The 26138-nt window shown below is 39.5% G+C and overlaps 1 protein-coding gene across 3 annotated transcripts in view; it reads left to right on the top strand.

The window, feature by feature from the left end:
• bcam (basal cell adhesion molecule (Lutheran blood group)) overlaps window positions 1–25684 on the top strand; it is a 47676-nt gene extending 21992 nt beyond the window's left edge. The window contains exons 2-17 of one of the 3 annotated variants that reach the window (XM_085423420.1): window positions 11219–11343; window positions 11550–11757; window positions 13743–13810; window positions 13894–13990; window positions 14129–14311; window positions 14863–14987; window positions 15119–15257; window positions 15741–15856; window positions 17217–17358; window positions 18671–18798; window positions 19449–19590; window positions 20515–20532; window positions 21156–21188; window positions 22702–22837; window positions 23467–23566; window positions 25355–25684. In XM_085423420.1, the coding sequence (XP_085279546.1) occupies window positions 11219–11343; window positions 11550–11757; window positions 13743–13810; window positions 13894–13990; window positions 14129–14311; window positions 14863–14987; window positions 15119–15257; window positions 15741–15856; window positions 17217–17358; window positions 18671–18798; window positions 19449–19590; window positions 20515–20532; window positions 21156–21188; window positions 22702–22837; window positions 23467–23566; window positions 25355–25357 (1763 nt within the window). In that variant the 3' untranslated portion in view covers window positions 25358–25684. The remainder of the gene's footprint in view (window positions 1–11218; window positions 11344–11549; window positions 11758–13742; window positions 13811–13893; window positions 13991–14128; window positions 14312–14862; window positions 14988–15118; window positions 15258–15740; window positions 15857–17216; window positions 17359–18670; window positions 18799–19448; window positions 19591–20514; window positions 20533–21155; window positions 21189–22701; window positions 22838–23466; window positions 23567–25354) is intronic. The other 2 variants (XM_085423421.1, XM_085423422.1) reach the window with 2 other exon arrangements.
• The last annotated feature ends 454 nt before the right edge of the window (window positions 25685–26138 follow it).

Here is a 26138-nt window from a genome sequence, read left to right as displayed (position 1 = left end):
TGTAAATGTGTCACATTTAGATGTGAACTTATCATTTTAGACCACATTGCAACTCATGGCCATGTGACTGTACAAAAAAATATATAGTTGGCCAGTCATAGTTTGTACAAACAGTTATGTTTTTGCTCCGGATAAAGCTCTGCTCTCTGTTATGGAACTGAGGCAAAGCAGGCATTAGGCACTGAGATTTAATAAAAGATTCTAGTGGTTACATCAGAGGAAATGTGGGCTGGAGCTTGACTCTTGCTAGAGACTAAAACTCAGGACACAGGATAAAATCAGCCTGCTGTGAGTCACCCACTTAAATCACTATAAGAGCCGTACATCACTCTGCTTTTGCTGAAATCTGTAAAAGCACATACACAAACAGAACATTTATAATACTCCAGTTTGCCCCTCATGATTGTCAGTCGCTTGTCATTCATCCATCATCTTTCCAGGGCTGCCCCATCCTTTATGGGATCCTGTGAGCAATTTATAATCTTTACTGCCTCTCTCATCACTGAATGCACCTCATTAGGATAGCCTATTATGGACGCCAGCGACATTACTGACAACATATGCAAGCAGATTGCTTCTGCCAAACACTGCATATCATTTTGGCCCATTAAAGCAAGTCATTTACCTTAATAAATAGGTAGAGGCAGAGTGGAATTGGAAACACACAAGAGAGCTTCTCCTTCCCTCACTTTGTCTTTCTCCCTCTCCTGCACTTCATTTTTAACTCCTCCTTTTTCTCCTGCGTCTCCTGCTTTCCCTCTTCCTCGAGACCCTCTAGCTTTCTCAACTTCTCATTCAAACTTTGCACCACACTGCAGTCAAGCTCCTCTTCTCATTTTTTTCTGCATATCTCACCATTCCTGCCTCCTCTCTCATCCTATTTATACATTTTATTTTTGCCACGGGCTGTGTTTCAAGAAAGGACAGGAATAGCGGGAAAGACTCGGAGACGGTGTTGGGATGGGGGTGGTGGGTGGGGGACAGGGTATGTTAATTGGAACGCCTGAGGCAGGATGGATGGAAGAGGGAGAAGATGGAAAGGATGCCCAGATTCGGAGGCCCCTGAAACATTAAATATTAACACCTTTTCTCATCTTTGCCCTTTTAGTGACATCCACTGATTGGGTTCTCTCAGAGTCGATCGGGACACACATACACACCCACCCTCTCTTGCCTTACCCCTTTCACCAAATTGAGTTCCCACTGAAAATGAAAGGCAGCAAGGAGGAGACATACTGCTGTAATTGGCGACCCTCTCTGTTTTGTCCCCTTTGATTCAAAAAGTAATGAAATCTACTTGATATTTTTATCCAATCTTGCACGTATTGCTTTTTTGCCCGATATTAAACCCCTAATGCGAATTCTGCTAGGAGCAAGACACTGGCCATTGTTGTGCTAACTCACTCTTAATGGAGTCAGATATAATGGTACAAGATTGTGTCAGCTAAAAGACATTAGCCTTATAAAAGAATTAGTCTGTATGAGAGATGAGTTTGGTTTTACCCAGCTAACTCTAATGGGGAAGGACACTCAGAGAATCCTTTGGTTTATCAGTGAGGTGATGTATCAAACCTACTTTTGCAGAAGCCCTTACACAGCACTTAAACTCACAAGACTCATGCATAATAGCTCTATTTATAATTTCTTTGTAAGATTTACTGGCTTTGTTCTAATTTTTTTCTTATATTTTTTTTTACAATTGCCTCTGCAGAAAGAGGCGTAGGACCGCAGTGTCAGCTCGGCACATTCATATTCTGCTCATGCCCTGTCTTTTGTAATTTTTTTTATATATATATAACATGGCTTGTACCTTCTATCCTCATCCTGATTTTCTCCTTCTGACTCACAGGCTCATGTCGAAGAGGACAATCACACCACCTCACACACATACAAACATGCTCTTATTGACCACATAGCTCCAAACTCCTGTGTTTGAAAGGGGCTGACTTCTCACCCCGTTGCCGGAGCAGCAAGACCGACAAAAGGGAATCTTCCAGCACACAAAAGAGAGAGTGAGGGGCCGACCTTGTAGCCCTCTTCACACTGTTTGTATTGAACCCCTAAACTGCCGCAAGATGACACGACGCACACACTAGTAAAGCTTTGATTTATCTGTCGTAACGGCACCCACTGTGATGCTACCTTTTTGCCCTCCACTCCAACCCTCTCCTACACACAGGCAGCTTGGAATGTAGAGTAATCAGACTTTGTGATGACTGGGGGCTCTGCATGTTGCAGCACTAAGTTGGATGCACCCATGATGCAAACAAGGCTAACTGCTATAAGCCTTGTATTTGGCTCAGCTGCATTACGTCAACATCAAGTCCCCGGGAAGATCAGACCTAAACTAATTTCCATGTTCCCTCCTTACTCTGTCCTCTGTCTCCCTTACTCATTTCAAATGAAGCTCGACCTCTGAATCCACATCAAGTGAAACGTGTTTTAAGTGCTAATCACTTCAGCGTCATTGAGAGCATGCCTTGGACTTCAGACGCCAAAGATAAAACAGATTTTAAGCAAGAAGGCTGATGCTGCAGCCCAAGAGAGGAAACAAATTAAGCTAATGCAAGAAAAAAGTTAATAACAGGTCACAGAAATCTTATTTGACATCTAAAATCTGTCTTCCCTTTACAGGCTCTCCTTTGCCTCCCCTCTCATAAAAAAGTTGTAGCAACCTGAATGTGTGTGTGTGTGTGTGTGTGTGTGTGTGTGTGTGTGTGCTTGGGGTGTGGGAGGGTGTGGGGGTTATGTTTTGCTGCAGGGTCCCAGGTGTGAATTGTACTTCTTCTTAGGTGGTACATCAGTACAAGCCCAGACAGGAAGACAGCAAGGCATCTTCCTATCCCGCATGTCCGGATGTTAATATATGGCATCTGAATATCCTGGATCCATCTATCTTCCTTTTAATCAAGACCCACTTGAAAACCCGTACAGATACAACAATCGATAAAAAACACGAGCACCCAGATGCACCAAGCAATGAAATATGAGCACTAAACATATTATTGTGTTTGACACCAATTAGATCAGATATCATCTTCGAGGTACAATAGACCTCTGCTATCGACCCAGAGTTATGACTAAGGAGGCTTTAAACTGGGTTGTGAACGGTGAGATGAGATTTACAAGACTGAAGGTAAATCTCTGGTTGCTGTAATTGGTACTTGAGTGCTGCTGTCTGTGTAACATTGGCTTGAAACAATCCTCAAAGAAGAGTTTTTTGCCTGGGAATTCTTGTGAAGTTCATTACAGTCAATCCCTGGCTTTTTGTGTTTTCTTTCTTTCTTCTTCCTTTTTTATTAGGAGCTGCTGAAGAATTTCTATCAATTCTTTGGTGCATATTCACTAACAGACCATCTATTTTAATTTCGAAGCACAGTTACAAATTGCAGTTGCAAATTAATCAGGCATAAAGGAATTTGTTTAGAACATCAAGTTCTTCTGGGACTCTCATGAATCTTCTGTTAAGACACTTGAAATGCTTTCATTCCCACTTGGGGAAACGTCTTTCTCGTGGTATGTATCAACACAGTGGCGAACACAAGTAGCACAAAAAGAGCTACTTGCTCTGCATGCACTGCAAAATATCTGTGTTAGTACATCAGAGTATGAGATGTTTTGCCAAACTGATTTACATATATTGTGGTGAGAGCAGGGAAAGTAACAAGACATGTTTACTTTTTAGCGTTATAGGATGTAAAGCACTTGGAGAGAGAAAAAAAACACCAGCAACATTTATGGCCATATCGCTCATATAATAACTGTCCTTTGACCCCAGTATTGACTCTGACTTCACATTTTTTCTTCACTCTATTGTATTCATTCTTTTCTTCTCCCTCATTAATAAAGTAAACCACAGTGGGAATCTAATCACCATCAGATTCATATCTGAAAGTCTTTCTCAAAGGTCAACACTTAACAGAAATCCCACATACATTGCAGCACTCAGTCAGATCTAGTATAGATACACTTATCAGTAGCAGTTACCAAGGAGACAGACTGAGAATCTGTGCTGTGTTTCTGTCTGTTTGACAAAAAATAGTTTCTATTTTTCATCACCTTGGTATCTAAAAGTTTTACTTCCACAAACCTTGGGTTGCTTTTTTCTTTTTTTTTGATTGGCAGACTTCCCCTTTCTCTCCCTGCCCTGTCTATGGGGCATTTATGGTTGGTGTGTGGGACGTCTGTGTGGGATGTGTGTCTGCTGTGTGTGTTTTGCAGCAGCTGCTGCTCCCGTGCTGCACCTGTTCTTCTCTCATCAGTCAGGCGTTGACGACTCCAGGCCATACAAGGACCCACCCCGACTCTGGCAGCGTGACCCAGCCAGACCCCTAACAGACACGCACACCAACACTTACCACACACATATATATTGTGTACCCATGTCACAATACATTTAAACTCTTTGTATTCACTTTAGCTTTTTTATATCTGGCCCTCATGGGTAAGTTTCTGACATGGATTGAATTTGTCCGCCAAAATGACACTCACCGAACAAAGTGAATTTCCAGAGCAGGGCCGACTGTTCCCTGGTAGCAGATGAATGTGAGAAGTGAGCGAACATGAAGGGCGCTGTAAACACACAATTTGAGTACGATCCAGTCTGCAACATTAACAGCCAATATCAGTATCACTGAGCTGAGGGAACCCTGCCACACACTCTGGCCTGTGTGCTGCTCACACAGTATTTCTGGTGATAGTGTCCAATTCTACTATGTGTTGGCAGCAATTTTTTTTTACCTCTTTTAATACAATTAATTTCCATCACTGATACAAAGAAGTGCAGTCTTAAGTTGTAATTTTTTTGCTTTCATTCCTTATTTCGCTTTGTGATAGAAAATGAGACTCTTGACTGAAGGTTCAGTTGAACATTAATAGTCTCTAAATACACAAAGACCCAACAACACAAGCCACTGTGTAGCCTACAGCTTAGCTAATGAAAAATGCATGTCTCCTTGGTAGCTACAGTACTGTACATTCTATGTACATGAATATGAACAAGAAGAGAATCAGCTGCAGTTTGTACAAAAAATAGAAGAAAAGTGTAAAGAGATGGAGAAATATTGCTTTCTATTGTAAAAGCTGCTGTTCAGTGGAAAGTGAAGAATTATAGATGTGGGTTTTTTTAGTAACCTTGTGCTGTAGGTGACTCTGTTCTTATGACATTGATGGCAGTGTCTCCTGCTGCATGCTGTTTGCTTTGCCAACAGTCAAACACACTAATCCTGTTAGAGGCCAAGGATGTTTTGGACCACACACATTTTCACAAACACACACACCTTTTTCCCCCTGTTCCAACTTTATACTTGATTCCTGATGATCTTCCTGCACATTTTATCACCGTGTTGGCACCAGAGTTAATGTCTCTGACACATGTTAAGTGAAATGTAATACTGGCATCATCCATCAGTCCTTACCCAAGTAGAAAGGTAGGCAAGCAGGTGCTACTAGTAACAACAGGGGTATAGTGTCATCAAATAGTAAGGCTAGTTAGTAAATTCCAGTGATTCCCCTGTAGATTAGGCTAGTTTTGAGCATATACTGTCTCTTCTTCCACTTTCTTTTTCTCCACTCTCCCTTTCTTCTCCTGTCATTATTTTCTTTCTTCTATTCTTTTTGCTCTCATGCACAGAAAAGACACATAGGCAAGATTGTGCATTGGGTATTAAAGAATGCTCTTTGAGAATGAGGGATAAGCAGAGGAGTGTCGAATAGAGAAAGAGGCTCCTGGTTTGATGTCCAGAATGCGGCAGTAGGTGAAGCAAAAACAACAGAGAAAACGAGGACAGGAGAAAGAGGATCCAGCTGGTTCTTTTCATAATGAGGGGCACCCACTTGTGTGTGTTTGTGTGTGTGCCAGTGTGTTAATAACAAGTGTATAGACAAGAAGTAGGCAGAAAAACAAGTTGAAGAAAAGGGCAAAACGAGGCAGACACATAGCGTTTCACATTAACTTTTCAGTAGATGTGGGACTCTCTGGATATGCTGCACTCCACCATGATACTTTGACTGCAGACTTGATTTCTTTTTTTTTCTACACACAATGTGCTCAACTGTAGCTTTTGGGGCAGTTCAGTTGCTCATACATATCACATGCATTATAGATATACTGTAAGAGTAACTGTGTGTGTGTGTGCATGTGAGAGTGTGTGTACAGGTCACAGTCTGACCGTCTTGTTCCCATCTGTCTTTCTATCCGGTCATGCACCCCATCGCACACCACCTCACACACACACTTTCCTTCTCTTTGGCTAAATCCGATTATCTAGCCCGCATCAGTTAACGAGACCCCCATGCAGCTAGTACTCCCTCAGACAGCCCCCACCACTCTCTTTCTCTCTCTCACACTCACTCACACATACAGTGACAGCCAACTGCCTATGTTTCTAAAAACACAAACACTCTTGCGCGCACACAGATGCTGCTCTAGGCTCAGATTGGACAGAGGACTCTCTAATTATGCTTTAATTGCCTATCTCTGTCTGTCCAGCTGCCTCATGTGTAAAACACAGAGCAGGAGACCTCCCTCTGGACTCAAACATACTGTGAATGACACCAAAGGATGCATTTGAAAGAGAGCATGACCGAGAGTAAAGTGACAAATAGTTGGAGGCAAAAAAAGAGGTTGGCATAGGGAGAGGGGCAGGGTACCGATGAGCTCTTTTAAGCTATAATATTCCTTCTTCTCTTCCAGTAATCCTGACTGGACTTTTTTGTTCTGGGCTTTATGCTAACGCTTTTACACAGGCTGTTTCGACAGATAGTAGCTGACTATTATAGTCGCATAAAATAAACAAATAGGGCTTTTAACAGTACTTGAAGTAAGACTTCAGTAGTGGTTATTTCATTGTGCCTAGCAAATTTATGATAGTGCTATAAAATTGTCCACAGTAATGTTACAATCACATTAAGGAAAACAGCAGTTTGAGACCATGACACAACCAAAATTATTGAAACTGTGGGCAATAAACTTGCAGTTTCTCTGCCTTTAAAATGGTTACATTAGAGACTGGGACTAAGTCTATAACTGCTAAGATGACAGTTAGTTGTCATTATAACCAGAATACAACCAAATGGCAAACAGTTGAGTTGAGTCTCTTGTTGTGAGAAGGCACGTCACACATGAGTTGTGCTCGCTGACACAAACGAACTCAGCTTGTTTGCAGAGTGTTGGCAAGTCTGCATTTATAAATTAGATGGCAGTTAGTTGCAGTTAGTCAGTCCAAGCTGGACAACAGGGACAGGCTGCCTTACACCAGGTCACACCAGATCACAATTTACTTAAACATTTTCGGGGATACTGCAGTCTGCGCCAAAGTGGTGGCCAGGCCAATGAGTGTTACCATCCTTTGAGCCATGAGACTAACGTGGATATTAGCCAACCAAATCGTCCAACCAGCTAAAGACCTGGGCTCTCTGTGGATCTGCCAGAAAGTCACTTGATTTAATGTGGTGTGTTTGAGTGTGTGTTTTTCCCATGCGCCACTCGACGGGACTCTTAAATCCTGAGTGCTGTCTGAAAGTGCTGCACTTCATTTACTCACGCATTCTCGTACATTTGCTAGTCTGCCTCGCTGTTTGTGTTGGCGCAGAAACAGTGGATTTCTATGGGCCACATCCCTCTTACAAGCTCAGAACATGAGACTTGGTTTGTAAAACTAATGTTGGTTCATCTGAGAGCTGCTGAGTTGACCAACCAAAATATTTAGTGAGAGAGAGGGATGCTGTATGGGACTGTAGAGGAAAAAAAAGGATAAATATACATGAAAACAAGCATGGGGATAAAAATAGATCTAAGGCAAGTGAAAGGAAATGCAGAGGAAGTGAGTCATTTCATCAAAATGTCAGCACGTAACTGACCTTTGACCCATGTGGTGAATCACGGTATTTGACCCCAGTGGAATGTGTCCCACTAACAGACATGCAAAACAAAGAGCAAACACTCTGTGTCTGAGTACTTACTCCACCACTATCTTTATCTATATGTGCTCTCCATCTTTCCTTGCATCCTTTCCCCTCTCTCCTCACAGTAGACTCCTAACAAGGTGACCATCGCTCAGCTGCTCTCATCTCTCTTCAGACATTTTGAGCAAACACTCTTTCATCTTCTCCATCTGCATTTCTCCACGCTGTTATTAAAACTAGGCTCTCAAACAGCTCTGATCCCCCAGCAGTCCATACTCTGCACTCTTGGTGCTTTCTCACAACAAATGAATTATTCAGCTGTAGATTTTTTGGTCCAGAAATGGATGCAATAATTAATTTATGATATCATAAAAAATATTGGGGTTGGTTGTTCATTAGCCATATATATTCCTCCAATTTTAATATTAATTTGACTCTAGATCTGTAGCATCAGTACTGTGAGAAAAAAATGGGAATGTTTCTTAGGAAGTGTAGCTAAACAGATAAAGTCTAGACATTTAGATTTTTGGAATGTCATCCGTATAACTATTCTTGGCAAAATATTTTTATATGATATGAATCACCGAGTGTCACCCAAGTGACATTGTCATTTGTTTCAATGCATTAAAGCTTCACAATCACAGCAGTCTGCTGGCATGTGTATGACGACCGCTATATGATTTATAATAAAGTATTTGCTGCACTGACTTCATTAGCAGAAATTGAGCTCCTTTCCTTTCCTTTCTCGTTCTTTCCTTTCCTTCCCTTACCTTTCCTTTCCTTTCCTTTCCTCTCCAGCTCTCCATTAATATCCGTGCTTTTTTCTAGCCTCTCCTCTGAGGAATGTGTTCTAGTTGTCACATTGTTTGTCCATAGCTGGATGTGAAGAGAGTTTAAAGAGCTGTACTATTCCTTATCCCCACAGGAACCAGTCAGGGTCCTTCTGTTCCCAGCTGCATATTCTCGCATAAAAATCTGGGACACTGTGTGTATCCTAATGTCTCTACTAGAGCTGGGCGATAGAACGATAACGATATGTATCGCGATATAACTTTTACTCGATAGAGAAATTAAGCTATCGCGATAGACCTCGCCGCTCTTGTCCTCTTAAAAAAAAAAAAAAAGGTCAGCCAATCCAAATTAAGTAGCGCAGAGCCGAACCAATCACAGCTGCAGCGTCACGTCGCGTGACTTGTTACGTACAGCACAAGTGCCAAGCCGCACGTGTGTTTGTTTGCGAAGCAGCCAGCGGGTAATGGAGGAAATGAGTGTGCCGACTAGAAAAATCAACCGAGCGTGACCGAAGAGAAAACAGATGATGGTTCCAATGCCGGAGAGATTGTCGAACGGAAGAGCCATAGAAGTTCCGTAGTGTGAAGGTATTTCGGCTATTTCAAGTCTGACAAAAAACAGAGTAGCGTGCACTGTAAATTGTGCCGAAAGCAAGTCTGGAAATACAATAAACTGGTGCATGCGTCACACTGTGCGCCACGTTATTGTTTCGGTGAAATGAATTTCTACAATACTGTTAATTCTACTCTCTGCAGTGTTTAAATGCTTACATATACACACAGTTACTGTCCCTCCACACATACGACTCGGTTCTGCTTCTATGCCCCAGCTTTGTTTACTTTTTCCCACCGAGGCTTCTAGACTTCTGATTGGCCAACATTTCTGCACGGTTAGGAATCTAGCGCCACCTGCTGCTTTGGCATGTTCATAGCAGCGTTTTCCTTCATTTCTGCCTTTATGTGTGGACGGGATTATTTTTTAAAACGAAAACGGAAAATCTCTGTTTTCAAAAATACCCGTGTACGTGTGGACGTAGCCTCAGTCTCTGACTGGAAGCGCTAATTCGTCATTCAGCTTTTGTCAGACTAAAGTAACTGTTAAAACTGTTTGAAAAGCTCAGCTATACAACAAGGAGAGATTGAGAATTTCCTTTTAGTTCTCAGTTTATTTGATATTGACAAAAGTTAGTCAGTTTTGTCTGTTCTTCTGTAAAACAAACTAAGATTTATTTTTAGAATTAATATTTTGTTTCTAAGTGGAATTGACAATTTAGTCTGTTTCATTTGTTCTATTTTGAAACTTAAACGCTTTAGCGGCTGCCTTTTGTGTAGTTTGCAATATTTGCCTTTATTTATCTGAAAAAGTCTCATGTTCCTTAAGTACATCTACCCTGTTGAACTTATTATGGGAAATAAATATTTAAATAAAAACAAGCTGCTGATTATTTCACATTTTACTTGTGAGCAACGGCACATTTAAATCTTACAAATATAGTTATTTGGCTTATATCGTGATAGATATCGTTATCGCCTGAAATGAAAAAAACATATCGTGATATGAAAAAATCTCATATCGCCCAGCTCTAGTCTCTACTGAATGTAGAACACTGACAGTGCCAGTCACCAGGGATTTATAGCTTCCCCCTTGGTCCCTTAACAGCTTCCACTCCTGCTGATACACCTATATGGGAGGACTGATACTTGTAGCTTGCAAGTCCTGCATTCATTAGCTACTGTAGTCCGGATTTAATGATGTTGAGATATACACCTAAAGCTTACACATTGGAAGTGGTTAAGAGATATCAGTTAAATACTTCTTTTAATGTCAGTTTTACATAGCGTATACGCTTAAGATAATAATATTTTGCTGTAGCAGATTGTGTAATTCTTGGTGTCAGTTGTCATCTCTGAAGGGATTCAACTATGTGTAACTCTTTATAATATTGCCTGCAGAGGGGGATCAATGCATGAGGGAATTGTTCGTGGCTACATTATGTGTTTCCACTAGGCATGTGGTAATCATAGACTACAGCTTTTTGTTGCTGATGTTTATGTGAGTGCTGACGAGTGCAAAAAGCCCAAGGTGCTTCATGAAAAGGTCTGTTCTAGTGCTGTGTCCCTCACGGACATTACACGTCTGAGCCTGTTTCTTGTAACACAGAATTTGAACAATCAGAAGCCCTGAGGGTTTTAAACAAACACAGAAGCCTTCAATCTAATAACATATAGTGGTTTTATAGTTGCCTATCTTTGAGATGACTGCTGTGCAGTAGTGTAGCAGTCCAAGGGATAAATAATTACTGTAACTGATATGTATTTGAGGATTACCAGACCTCACCAAGAGGGCAGCAGAAATTACAAGAAATATTTATATGCAAAAAAATGATTTTTTCTTCAATCATACAACAATATTATTGCCGTAATATCACATTGTGTCTCTCCATATATTTTGTAAAATTCTGCTACATGTTGCATTTTGCAGTGATCCTTGTTCTTTTTTCTTTTTTGTGTGTTCTTTTCAGTCGTAAGCAGTGGAAACGTGAATGTGGTTGTGAAGCCTAAAGTGGAGGTGTTAAAGGAAGAGAATGCCTCACTGCCCTGCACAGTCACCCCATTAACAACTGGCACAATTGTTGAATGGTACATTGTAAGTAATTTCTAGATGTTCATTTTCTTCCACAGTTTTAACATTTCTAAATAGCAAAAAACAAAACAAAAAGAAAAAAAAGTGACATTAGAGCTATTTTGCACCCAAAGTTTAAAAGTAATGCTCTGTGAAAAAATACAATTTTCTTGTTCTTGTTTCATCTGACTTCTATCTTCTTATGTTCTTCCTTGGAACCATCCATTCAGGATTTGGGAACTAGAACACGTATAGCTTTCTGTCAGGGTAAGGAGAAAAAGGTTGACCCTGGCACCCCTCTGACAGATCGGATCAAGATTGGAGAAGACTTCACTTTGACCATTTCCTCTGTTAAACCCTCTGATGAGCTAAACTTCACCTGTCAAGTCACTGACCCTGCTGGGTCTCCAGATGGTACCACTTCTCTGAAGGTCTTTTGTAAGTTTGCCAGTGCCCTTTAGCCCTTTACTTGACCTCAAGGTTACTCCCTGAAGTTAAGTTTTCATTTAATTGTCATTGCCACTAATGTTTATGACTTTAATATATGAGATCTGCATTAATGCATACTTTGATTACGAGGTAGCTTAATTGTATCTCATGCATGTTGCTGATTTGAATTTGTAAATATTTACATTACGCCCATTCTATATATCTTTAGAAAAGTTTTTATCATATAGTATAATTTACCAAAATTGTCCTTGAAGAATATCTTATTTCTTTCACTGCATGTAGTTCTTTGGAGCTTTCTCCAATACTTGAGATTACCATTTCCTTTTGATAAGATCTCCAGAGTTCAATTAACCACAACCTAATCACTCTTGACACTACTGATGAATAGTTCAATCACACGTGTCATTTCTAATATATCTCTCCTTTTTAAGAGTCCAGATTTATCACTAACATGCCGCCAGCTAATCATGGTGCAGACTACTCTGTCTTTGCCCCTCCAAAGCACCAAAATGAGTAGGATTCACTGGTATCTGGATTAAAGGGAGAAAAGGGGAGAATATGCATTGTGAGAGTGACAGAATAGCCTTTTGTTTAGTGATCAGTCCGCTTGAAGCTTTCAGGTTATCCATTAACATTTATGCACTCAGAGGCACCAAAGTTTAAAAAAATCTCATAAAATAAGCTATTAATTGTGAAAACACCAGTGTTCAACAATACCTCAATAGAGTGTTATTTGACAAAGGACTTTGAGGTGTACTTAAGGCCCACAGTACTAAGAAAACAGGCTGTCTTATAGAATAGCAATTATTCTTTGTTCCCATTTGACCATTTGACTCATTGGGGTTGAGTTATAGTGTGGCTGCCCTGGCTTAACTTAATGGGACTGAGTTATGAGGTCTCCAGTGGGTTAAGCTGCAATAGCCTGGGGTCTTTCTCTCAGGAAACTTACAAGCTAAACATTTTTTATTGGCAGAGTTGCTCCCACACAATGAATCAAGTCGTCAATGTGGATCTAAATTCATTTCTGTGCATCTGGCATGTGGGAATGACCAGAGTTTAAAAATACTGAGTAATGACTTAGACACAGAAAGAAATCTACTGTTTATTAATATAAGTGGATAACAGTTGCAAGCAGTGATAAGCTGACCTTGACGTAAGTGAATACTCACACCTGTGGTTGCGTGTGTGCACCAGTGTGTGTCCAACATCAACATTTGGTTGATGTTTGGTTGATGTTTGACGCTTACATCAGCAAGTGTTAGCCACAAACTGCTTAATTTGTAGTGTGAATGTACTAAAACAAGAACCATTAGCAGCAGCGTTATATTGCAAGAGTAGTGACGGAGCAGGAGTCAAATGTAAGCATAGAAGTAACAGAGATAGTCTTTTTTATTTTTAAGTAAAACTACAAAACAATGCCTTCTTACTTTATTTAACTGAAGTAACTCAGTTACTTGTATGTGACAGTGTGTGTTTGCCTGTAGGGATGCAACTAGTTTGTAGTTCACTCCTTCAGAGGGAACAGTTTTCTTGTATTTTGCAAGGGATCATGCGTCACAGGAGTCTGTTAAAGCAGCTCCCTTTTCAGGTACTACATCGTCACTGGAGGCTGACACACAGCTCTTGCTCTTAGACATGCCCAAACTTGCCCCCGCATATATCTCCGCTTATATTATATAATGGAAAATGTTATATCGATATTATCTCAGACAAAATAGTGTAGCATAACCTACTGTATATGTGTGTGTGTTTATGTGTGATTTGACCCCGCTTCAACCAACACAAAGAAAGCCAAAATGAAATCATGTGAAGAAGGCTGTTTGCTGTGTAATTTAATTACAGAAAGTCAGGAGAGATGGATTACAAATATGGAAGTTGAGCGTTTATGCGCACATACTGTTTGTAAAATGATTTTCATTAAGGGAATCATAGTGTTGTAATTGTAACTTGTGTTGTCCTTTTTTCTGTCTCAGCTGCGCCCGAACACCCAAAACTGACAACATCTCAGGCCATCACTGCAGGAATTCCTTCTAGCTCAGAGGTCTGTATGCGTTGTTTGCACATTTATCGATTCTGACCAAAAATACATACTCTCTGATAGCTTTTCCATTGTCGTTTTTTCAGGTCGGCACCTGTGAAACGAAGAATGGGTTTCCTCTTCCAAGAATTGTCTGGTTCAGAGATGCCAAACCCCTTCCTGAGGTCAAAGACAAACAAGAGAGTATGTGTTCTTTATATATATATAGATATATATAGATATGTATATATCTTCACCGTTTGCGTTCATTTGTAACCTGATCTGCTGCATTCCTTTAATTTTAGAACTGTTTTCCCTTTTTCCTTCCTTCCTGTCCGTCAGAAACATACATGGTTGCCAAACAAGTGAAGGAGACTTCGGGTCTCATCACTGTAACGAGCAGCCTGTACATGCAGCCCATGAAAGAGGACAAGGATTCAGAGTTTTACTGTACTGTAGAGTACAGCATGCCGGGGAACAAGATCGAAACGATGGATTCTAACCGCATCAAGATCAACCTAAACTGTGAGTGGTGGGCGCAGGCCGTTTGGGAGGGTATCCAGTCAGAGGTCTTTCCCTTCCCTCTTGTAGTTGGGAGGAATTGCATTTGGTTTATGAACTTTGGTGACATATTAATTTATTCCAGTTAGCAAGAACATTTTAAATCAGATATTTTAACCACATATAAATTTTTATTTGCTTCACACACAAATTAATTCATAATTCTTCTTGTGTAGGAAGGTCAATAGTACATTGTTTCTGCAATTTCTTATTTAATTATGTTAGATTCTGTATATATCTTTATTGTGCATCAATCGATCCACCACATGCCCTGTTAGAAAGTCAAAAGATATAGAAATATTCACTTCTGTCCTTATACCTACATCAAGGTGATGAGAATTATATGATAGAAACCCCATTTAGGAAAAAGACTCAGTTGGCTCAGGAGGAGGCACTGGGAAAGCATTTCTTCTGGAATGCATTACTCATTTATGATTGATGATGTATAGTGTAACAGTGAAATGTAACCACTGAAGGAATTTTCATCTGTTCCATGTCTGTTCTTCTCTGTCTAGATCCTTCTGACAAAATCTACTTTTCGCTGTTTAACACAAGTCAACCAGTCAAAGAGGGTGATACTGTAACCATGAAATGTGAGACTGATGGGAACCCCCAGCCTCCATTTGAGTTCACTAAAAATGTATGAGATCATTTCATGCACACATTTGATAAAGAAAAGGCAACATTTAGTTGCAAATTTGTTTCTCTACTGCAACCTCTGTCACCCTCTTGCTTGGTTTTTACTCGTAATTCCTGTTTTTTAATATTCAGGGAGAAGAGGCCCAAGGTAAAGATGGTCTTCTCATACTGAAATCTGTCAAGCGCTCTGATGCTGCACAGTACAAGTGCACAGCATTAGATTTCGAGATTGACTTTACCTTGGAAAAGACGATTGCCCTCACTGTCGACTGTGAGTAAGCCAAATACACATAAAGACACACACATTGCTGAATTAAAGAGGGTTAACACACAGAAAGAACAATGCATCTCCGGTTTGTGTGGTTCTTCCCATGTAGGAAGCCTTTCTTTTCATCAGTAAATCATAGAATTAAAAGGTTTCCATGGAATAGGCTCTAATGAAGTTCAGTCAGCCGGCTGATATCCAATTCAATTTTTCACACTTCATCTGTTACTTTAATGTTATCCCAAGCACACTGTTTAATCTGATCTTATCACACACATTAAGCAGTGATAACCTCGAAAGTGTATGGAATAGGCTTAACTTGGGCTCAAAATGGGCTTGACTTCAGAATAAGTGCATTAGCTTTGTACTGTTGTTTAATTTGAATTGGCACTTATTTAACACCTCAGAATGTGTAGAAGGTCTATAGTTTTCAGTCGACTCCCCCCCCCCCATCTTATCTTTAATTGCTCTCTGTTTTCTCTCTGTCAGACATTGACCCAGTAAAAGTGACACCAGCTGTATCTAAAGTTGTCATGCTTGGAGACAAAGCAGCATGGCAGTGTAGGATCAAGGCTTCTCGTAATCATACAGTTCAGTGGAAAAAGGTGTGTTTCATCATTTTCTCAATTTTTCTTTCTTTTTTGTTGTAAATAAGTGTGCCATCCCCCCCCCCCCCTTTAAAAGAGTTGTGGTATTTGTGTGCATTCTTTCTGTTTTTCACATAAAATCAGAAACACCAACCAGCCTGGCACTATGATTGATTGTTTAGCTGACTTGAAGCTTGATACAGGTACAGAGTCAACATTAGGACAAAAGAAATCAATAAATAAATAAAATCCTCACATTTCCAATAAGTTCTTTCTAAGCATGCTCAGTTTTTAAAATGAAAACTTGTCAGTGTCATACAGTAACAACATTCACCAAGTCAACAAGAATTCATTCCTTATTTTGGCTCAATGCACCGACCACTGTATTAGACACACCAGTTAATGCAAGTGTCCAATTAGCCCATCGCACTCCTTTAAATTAGTGCATGTAGACAGGTAGACATGGTTAAGACTACCTTCTGAAGTTTAAACTGAGCATCTGAACAAGGAAGGAAGGTGGTTCAAGTGTTTCAGAAACTGGTGATATACTGATTTTTTCACAAAAATATCCAGTCAGCGGCAGTCCTTTGGCTGAAAATGCCTTGTTGATGTCAGAGGAGTGCCAAATGTTCACATGCTCCCTAATATATCCCACTGGTGCTATGACAGAGAGATAATCAGTGTTATCTGCGTCACATCTGAGTGGTCATAATCTTATGCCTGCAGTACACTGCTACTACATATGCAGTTTCACTCTGTTGTGGATATTTTCAGTTTTACGGTAGCAAAAAAACCTTGTCTTCCTTGACACAGAAATTCATAGTGATAGCTACAGCATGCACAGCGTCTTTTCTGTCTTTAATATGTTTAAAAACATTTTTTTATTTACAGATTATTTGTTCTCGATTGTCTATTTCAAGGATCTGGGTACATTTAATACTGTAAAACTGCACATAAATATACCTTTGGTGTGTTTAGTCTTCATTCCTGTTTCTCCACTTGTGATGTGCAGAGTGCTCCTCCAGTGTTAGGTCTGTTGTTGTAACCTATGTATCTATTGTTGTGTCTCTTGGGTGTGATGGAAACTCGCAGGCAGCTGGTTTTCTGGGCAGAGAATGTGTTTGTTCTTAGAAAGATGAATTCCTATGAGAAGAAGTTGAGAAGAATTGCAAGAGACAGGTTCATCATGGAGGACTGACTTTGATTTGTTATCACTGCGCTTTCAAACAGTGTGTGTGAAGATTCCTTTTCTGCTTTCCCATCACAGTGGTGTGCCATCAAATTAGATATTGACAGCGCTGTTCTACTCACAAAAAAAAAGAGCAGAAGCATAATATTATGAGTCCAGTTCTTCTTCAGTGTGCTTGTGTTTCTGCAGGGCTCTGAGGTGCTGTCTCAGAACGGGACTCTGTCAATACAAAATGTTTCCTATCAAAATGCTGGAGAATATGTTTGTGTTGGAGCTGTTCCGTCTGTGCCAGGACTGATGTCCCAGGCTAGCGTCAACCTCACAGTCAAAGGTAAAAGTGCATGCACGAAACAAGTACACCCACACTCACAGGAACACTATAAAACTTTATCTCAGAGTAAATAGAAGAATTTAAGCCATGCTGTAGAGGCTGTCATGTTTCTCCACTGCTAAATCCGTTAAGGTAACTGTAAGCATTCTAGAGCCTACTATTTGGAAACAAAAGTGGAATTCCAACTTCATTGTAAGAAGAGTTTATATACTATAAAGGATGTTCAGCAAGGCCAGGCATTCTTTGAGCTCTTTGGCTTGACAAAACCAAAAACTCCAGGTAAAATGAGTAGTATCGAGATGGTCATATATCAACTTTCTCTGTTTCCTTCTCTCTGCACACTCAGAGAAACGGGGTGTTTCACATGTCACATGACTCTTTTTCCCTAAAAAAATGATCTGCATGTGTGCCACCTACTCAAGTCAGAGCCAATATCAGATGATGACGATAAAACGGTGATAAAAATCTATAAATAATGCAAAAAATATTACAATAAAATGTAATACTTCCGCACATAAGACAAGAAATTAATGCTAAATCTTGGAATTTATTGCACACTGCAGTAAAACAAACATTTTAATTCAAGTTAATTATTTTATGCCAAGTGTGCTCTTGGTGCTGATGTTTATTGCTAATGTAACAGCCAAATTAGATGTGCCGATTAGAGTCTCACAGCTCATAAAAGGAGACCAGTCTGTCAGAAGATCAAAGTGAAATAAAGTTTGTTAATTGAACAGTGTAAAAGAGACATAGCAGTAGGCAAAAAATACATGTATGGCTTTTCTGAGTACATCTACATTCTAGTGACAGTGTGACACAGATGTTTTCACTGCTGTAACTTTACAACTGGGCATCTTTCTTGATCTAAGGTACAGCTTAACAGCTTGCACATATTAAGCGCATTCCCCCAGCAGGGAATTGTATGTAAAGCATGCTGTAAATAAAAACATTTGTGAACACTCTGGTACTAACCACGTTATGTCTTCAGCAAAAGTTGCCACGATGATTCAGTGAGGTGAAAATAGAGCCTTTAGAATGACAGAAAACTCTGACTTTATGCTTGATATAGCTCACTAACTCATGAACTCTTGCTATGTACTACACACTGAACTGCTACCGCTATACCAATACACAAAGTATAATAACAGTGGTCAGTGCCAGAGTGTGCAGCGTATTGTTTTGGTTAGAGGAAGGAATTGGGAGCAGCTTGGAAGTAGAAGTTGAAAGGAGAACTGAGGTATAACTGTATGTGTTTAAGGTTATGCAGCATTGTTCACTTTGTTTACCCATGACATTCTCATTCCCTGTCCAGGAAAGCCAGTGATTGACCCTCCTGCTCCTGTGAAGGTGGGGAAGGAAGGAGACAAGGTGACCCTTATGTGCGTAGCATACGGTGTGCCTACCCCTAACTTCACCTGGCAGCCCTCAGGAGGAGAACAGGTAGACATCTGAGTCAAGCTGAGAGAAAAATGAGTCTTTACAGTTTACAGGAATCAGTAAAATGAATATATTGGAACTCATTTGGAAATAATAGTAAGGCGTATTTCAAATGAAAAGCGCCCTGCTACTATTTGTGTTTCCATTAGAGTCAATATGAGAAGATTAAAGTGTTATGTTTCATAACGTATTAAGATCACTCTTGGTAGAGTACTGTGTAAAACTTCAAAAGCTCTACTAAAAAAAAAGCGAAAACAGCTTTTAAGAAACTTGTAGAGGGAGTACGCCTTCATTATTAAATATTACATAAACTGATAAAATAAGATAAAACGTTAATCATCTTTTTGAAAAATGTGATAATGTCAGAAACTAGTAGGGATGTTTGGAAGATTAAAAATGAGAGCACAACTAATAATTTTCACGAGCAGATTTTTTGTTTGTAAGTGAGAGGTAGAGAGAAATATCACATATGAGAAGTTTGTTTAAAATAATAGGAATGGGACTCATAAGACAAGTGGATAGTAATAATAAAAGAAGAATTATACTGCAAACTCATATAGGCAAAAGGCAAAGAAGGATTTTGACAAACGACACTAATTTACTTTGGCCTTTTTCCTTTATCTCTCTTCCTTCCTTTTTATCTTCCCCTCCAGTCGATAACAGTGAAAGGTAACAAGTGGGTGAGCACTTTGACCCTGAAAACCACTGCTGATATGATAAATGGCGGGGTGACCTGCGAGGTCGAAAATGAGCATGGAAAAGATATCACGGTCTTCCCACTTTCTCTCGAACAAGGTCAGTGTAACAAGCTCTCTTTCTCCACTGGGTTTTCCTCATTAACCTGAAAATGTGATTCAGTTAAAAAGTTGCGTTGGACATGCAGAACAGATGAAACCAGCGTTCGCTGTTTTTAGTCAAATTATATTTTAAAACTTACCAACAAAAAAAAAAGTTGCATAGCATAATCACATATTCAGTAATTAAAAAATAAGTGTTTGGAGATTGGCATATTACCAAATTAAAATGGAATGCACTGCTCATTAGTTCTTCTTATAAATACTTACATGGATGCAGTGAGGAAAACTGGATATCATCTTCAATTCTGTAAAAGCTGTTCACTATTGAAATGAAAGTTATGGCAAAAAAAACAAATGTTTTTACAGTTAGCCAGTTGTGGATATGACATATATTTTGTGTACGTGACCAAATGGTTAGTCTTATTGTGTGTGTACACAAAGGGAACACACAGAATAACGCCCAGAAATTGCAACGATCCGTGCAGCCACAACACTAAAACTCATTTGTATGTCATCTTCATTGCTATAGAAGTGTGTAGGAGTAACATTTAAGATCTAACACAAGTAGTTATGAGTGAAGAAAAACTTGTAAAATACATTATAACACATAATGATCTAAACTGACAAATTTCTTTTTTTATAATTTCATGATTACAAGTCTCTAAGGTAACACAGTGTGTCTTAATGCCATGCCAGTAACTTCTTAGCCTGCTAATAACATCAACTACAGTCTGATCTTCTTTCACCTTTTGTAAACTGCATCTACACCTTTATAGCTTGCTTCTTTCATGGTTTGCTTTTTAAAATGGGCTCTCACTAAAGTTATTGATAATAAAGCTGTAGCTGGTGCCTGAATTGCTGTTTTACATCTTCGTGATCTCGCTTTTCTTGTTTTTTTTTTTCTCCTCCTCTCTTTTTGCAGTTGGCAGCTCAGCTGAAGGTAGAACCTTCTCCCTCCTCCTCTTCCTCTCCTCCCTTCTTCTCTCAGGACTCTTTGTTGTACAGACCCTGTAATTTAGAAACTCCCCTCCATCCGCTTCCTATTGCCCCAGCCCTTCCATGTCACACACACACACACACACACACACACACACACGCACACGCACACGCACACACACACACACACGCGCACACACACACACACACACGCACACACACACTCTCCTCTGCTGTACTGTAACCTTGTATATTTGCCCTCTTAACTACCGAACACTGTGGATATTGTACATTGTTATTCTTCTTCTCTTGTCACCTTTGTATAATGTCTGTCCTATATTTTGTGGATGGTACCAAAAGCTTTTGTGGCCCCTTGGGGACAATAAAGGATTCTATTCTATTCTGTTCCTTCCACTCTTCTCTTCGTCTCTTTACTGTGTCTATTTGGTCACCTCTTCTTTCCAGCTGCCTTCTTATTCCTTGCTTTTTCTGCTTTTCTCCGCTCATCCGGTGCTGTGTGTAGATTAAGTAACTTTAGCTAAGTATCTTTTTAGTGGTGTGCATTGTGTGTGTTGTGGTTGTTGCTTTGCTATGCTATGGGACTGAGAAACTCTTTTTCTCTTAAAGTGCTGCTTTCTGGAAACCCTGTGCTAACGTCAGGTCTGTATCGCTAACCCTATTGACATGTGTATGGTGTTCGTCTACAAATGTAAGTTGCTGTGTGTGTATTGATGGCTGTTTACACACACAAAGGTTTTATGTATCTGTGTTTACAAGAGTTTTTGTGTATCTGTACTTGTATTACTGTAGCTGAGAAGATATGCTTCTAGAGAAGTGAGAATGGATAGGTCCTGTATGAAGTATCACACAATTCAAAGACCAATCATGAATATTTTCCTTTTTGATCAGCCTGCTTATTTCCTAAATAATTTAATGTTAAAAACTAAAAAAGCTGCCTGCCAAAATGTTATCGAGCATATCCAAATGCCATTGTCTAATAAACAGGCCCCAAACCCCCACATTATGAAAAAGCGAGTAAAAATAATAATTAAAAAAGTGATAATTTAACAAAATAGTCATGAAAATATTCAAATTAGTTAAAAAATGTATTCTTTGGGAACATCAATTGAATTTTATAACTTCGGGATTCAGAGAAGACTTCATGCATCCTACTCATTTTCAACATTTTGGTGGAAATGTTCCAGGTTTCCTTTTTTAGCATACACAGGAAAGGAAGCATCTTTGACCTTGTCTGTAAGGACACCACAGACTGTAATATCAGGCTCACACTGTAGCACTGCAGTTTAAGTTAGAAAAGTACTAAAAGTACTCCTGCCAACATTTTCCTGGGGATATCAGAAAATCAATACTCAGAACCAATACACAATAACATTTCAAATGCCCCTCTGTAAAACCAATGAATAATTCACATTTTACTTGCTAATGATGTGTTGCAGGTGGGCAGATTTTTTTATCCCTTGGACAGTGACAGGAGCAGAAACAAATATAGTTTTCGATTATGACTGGATCTTAATAGGCTTCAGTAATCTTTGTAGGGTTAGTAATGTTAGCTTGAGAAAACTTATTATAGCATCATGTCTTCACAAGTACAGTAATACAAGTGTAGGTGGTTGGGTGAGTATGTTCAGTGTTGTTTCATTGCTCTCATTAGCTGTCTAGTATTATCTGCGTAGACATAGGCCCTGTTTTTGGGTCGCATCACATTTCAGTCATTGCATTCAAAAGATAGACTAACCCCACATCCCAATCCCCGCCCCTTATCCTCTGCCCTCCACCTTTCCAACTACCCATCCATCAACTGTCTTCACCTGGACTCCATCAAATCTCATTCTCTCGCTCTCTATCTTCCCATTCTCTCCCTCCCATGATAACACCAAATCAAATCAATTTCCTTCCTCTTTCTCTCACCAATCAACCACCCCTAACGATGCCTCTCTCCCTACCACTGATTTTTTGAAAATCGAAAACTCTCCATTCCATCCTCACACCTCCTCCACCATGATCAATCCTTCCATGATTCCCCTAAACATCTGCCCTCCAATCAAATTTCCCCAAACTTTCCCACCAACCCTCCACCTCGCAAACCTCCCACCTGCCCCCCGACCCTCCCCCCATCCCTCCTCCCATATGTACTTCCATTGCGGCACTGTAGCTGGACAGGGAGGCTCCAGTGCGGTGGTGATAGCTGTGGTGGTGTGTGTTCTGCTCCTCCTGTTGCTGGTTGGCCTCCTCTACTGCCTAAGCAAGAACAACAAGCTGTCTTGCAGCAAGAAGGACCCGAAGGAAGTGTGAGTAGAGATCAGGGACAAAAGGGATGGGAGGGGGGATTAATAATCACATGAATCAAAAAACACTAAAAGTCAAAGTGCTTAACAAGTTGGAAAATCTGTAACAAAAAAACAAAAGTGTTTGGTTTGCTCATGCCAGAATATTTGTTAAAAAGACTATAGATATCTATTTGTATGCACTGACGATGTTGCTGATTGCAAAATACATCTGAAGTTTTTACAATATAGAATACCAACTTTCCTAAGCTTGTTTTCATAATCCTTTTTAATTGCAAATGTGCCATCTGTCCTGCAAGAATAAATTTTCTTTTAAATAATCAGAATATCCTGATTAGCAGCAAGAGCAGGGTTTCTTTTTCTTTATTTGCTTGGAGATTTGACACAATAAAGTACGATTTGTAAATGTTAAGTTTGCAGAATAGAGTTACAGGATACATACATTTCAGGTCCACTGGGAGAACTGCATTAATACTGCACAGGTTTATTTTGCAAACAAGTTGTCAGACTGAATCGTTCTTGTCTACATGCATTTGTAAAACTAAGCAAATATTCGCCCCAACAAACACTTAACTCCCCGATTTTTTTCTTTTGTTTTCACTGTTTTTTCTCTATGCCATTTCTATTTCTAGGAACTCTGGAATGACGAACAGTAGCGTTGTGGTGGAGCTGAAGACAGACAAGCTCAATGAAGAGGATGGTCTCTTAAACAAAAAAAATGCAACAGAACAGGTTAGGCCTATAGAGCCATGAATGTGAATTGAGAATGGTACAGCTGACAGTTATAATGGCTGAGCAAGTAAACACTTGACCTCTACATTTTATCTTTTCTAAGAATTTAGGTGACTTTGTCTGATTCTGCATTCATGAGTGTGAGTCACACAACAGAACAATAGTGGGCAGGAGCAAGTCAAGGACAATTCAGCACAGTGGATAAAAACAAAGCCTTTGCATATTTTGAGAGACTGTTTGCATAGAAATAAAGGTTATTTTCAGCCAGTGTCTGTGGTCAGGCCTCACTTTTTGCTGGAAACATCAAGAAATGTTAGTGATGTAAAAGCCTCTTATAGTAATTTAAACGGGGTAGTGCCAGTATTCCTCTTTGTATTTTTAGCATCACCAAGGATGAGCACAGTCCTGCAGACATTTACTAACCTAAAAGAATCCTTGATACCTGGTTGACATGACCATGAGCGATACAGTCACCAGAAATCTCTTCACACAGCTCCGTCATTCTGATTGAGTGTCTAAAGTCAGTTTTAGTTCAAGGGAAGCTGGCTTGGAAAAGTGGTTCCTCCATCGTGATGTGGTGTGAAAGCTGCGGGGAGTCATCTAGAAATGTGATCACAAATATAGAACATTTCATCTTTAAATTTACTGTAGTGGCATGTGTGACTTGAATTTCAAAGTCTTGTTTTATGTCACTTTTGAAACTGCTGACAGCAAACTGGATGACATTTCATAACTGCAAGGAGATATCAGGGACATTTACCTTTGCTTTTGAAATGGATATAACAAGAAGAGAAGAAAGATGTAAAAGTCTGTCTCTCCATACATAATCAAGTTAATATTTCTTTACTGAGATGCTATTAAAATATGAAAAGAGCCTTCGTGCCACAGATGCACTTCACTGGATTCTGAAAGTAAATCTCGACTTCTGCATTTGACAAAGGATTTTCTTACAATGCCAAGTAAAGTAACACAAGTCTGTAAAAGTTTAATAACACAGCAGTGATATCTCGTCCATAAAAAGTGGTATTTTGTGATAAAATGTTGTGTATCTTATATTTATCTGTCAACTCCAAGTAATAAAGTTCTCTGAAAATACTGCAAGATATGAAAAGAAAACATTACAACATAAGGTGTCTATTTGGCACCAGTGCTGTGACTGTGGTTTTGGCAGTGGCACCAGAGGTTTCACTCCCAGTGCCTCACATGTACACTTTGTAAAAATAACTTGTTAATTTGCAGACCTCAGCCCAAGTCCCAATCTTTAACCTAAACTTAATCAAAAAGTAAAAGCAGGTGAAATCTGAAGTATCCTTTCAAACCCTCCAACCTCCTATTGAATACTTTGTGTGCATCTCTGCTGACAGAACAGCACTATTCAATGCCATGCAGAAGCAAATTTAATGAGTGTTGTAAAACCATGGGTTTGGTTTATGCTTTAGATTTAGATTTCATCCACAAACCAGGAAAGCTGCTGGATCTTTTGGGCACCTAGCTGTAGATATTTCTGATACAACGTTTATTCGACATTCAAATGATTTTACGCTATTGTCGTTGTTGTGCCGTGATCTAAATGAATTAATTTACCAGCAATTAACTGTTGAATAAGAAGAAAAAAAGAATATGTATGAAGAATTTAGGAAAATATGGATTATTTTTCCATTTAATTGCATTTGATGTGGACAATAAATGCATATTTTCTGGAAGTTGTCAAAAAAATAGGCATGTTTGTTTCTTGTTGTTTTTGCATATTGGTCATATTTATTAAGTTTTGTCATTTCTCTCTGACAGTGATAAAACCAGATGATGAAAAAGGCTCCCAGAAGGATGAAGCGAAGAGGACAACAGGATATGAAGACAACAGGGCTAATTTTTTTTTTTTACTAGACTGGTGATATTAAAGTTGTGGGGGCAATGAGAGGTGGAGCAGGGACATGGGTGTAGGTTGAGCGGTGTGGCTGCTCAGCATGTTCAGCATTGGCTATTCTTGTTTTACAACCTGCAATAGCCAAGTTGGGTGGAGTTTTTTTTTTTTTTTACTTTGCCTTTTTTTAAAGATAGAGTTCTTAGACCTCTATCCAACTTGTGCTGCCGCAGGTTTAAAACGATACATGTGCGAAATCATATTCTGACAACACTGGATAATTCATTAATTTACCAATCATGTCTTTCACTCCTCTGCAGAGAAGAGCTGTACTAAGAAGTATGATTGGCACATGCTTAAACACAGTGACAGAATCTTCTTTTTCGCCCCAAAGGAAACCTCAAATTCATTTTCTTCTAGTGTTAGTCTGCATTTAAGCATAACACTGAACAGCTTTTCTGTTTTGGAGTCTGCAGTTAAAATATCTTTCCTTTCTGCTGGTAACATTAGGCAAAAATACACCCGGCTGTTACTCTGTTTGATTCACCTCCCTAACAAGCTATGATGTACGCTCACATTTAATCCCCGAGCACACTGTTTGGCACTCGTAACTGTCGAGTTTTTGTTCAAAGAATCTCTGTGTTTGCATTAGTGTTGTTTAATTGCAGTTTTGCCACCTGTGACTGTTTATACATATATATATTTATATAT

Source organism: Rhamphochromis longiceps, linkage group LG11, assembly GCF_057381845.1.
Source record: "Rhamphochromis longiceps isolate RC_006_pf linkage group LG11, R_longiceps_female_GT1.1, whole genome shotgun sequence".
In the NCBI taxonomy this organism is placed as follows: Eukaryota; Metazoa; Chordata; class Actinopteri; order Cichliformes; family Cichlidae; genus Rhamphochromis; species Rhamphochromis longiceps.
The sequence above is the reverse complement of the archived record's forward strand: the minus strand, read 5'-3'. Positions and strand labels throughout refer to the sequence as shown.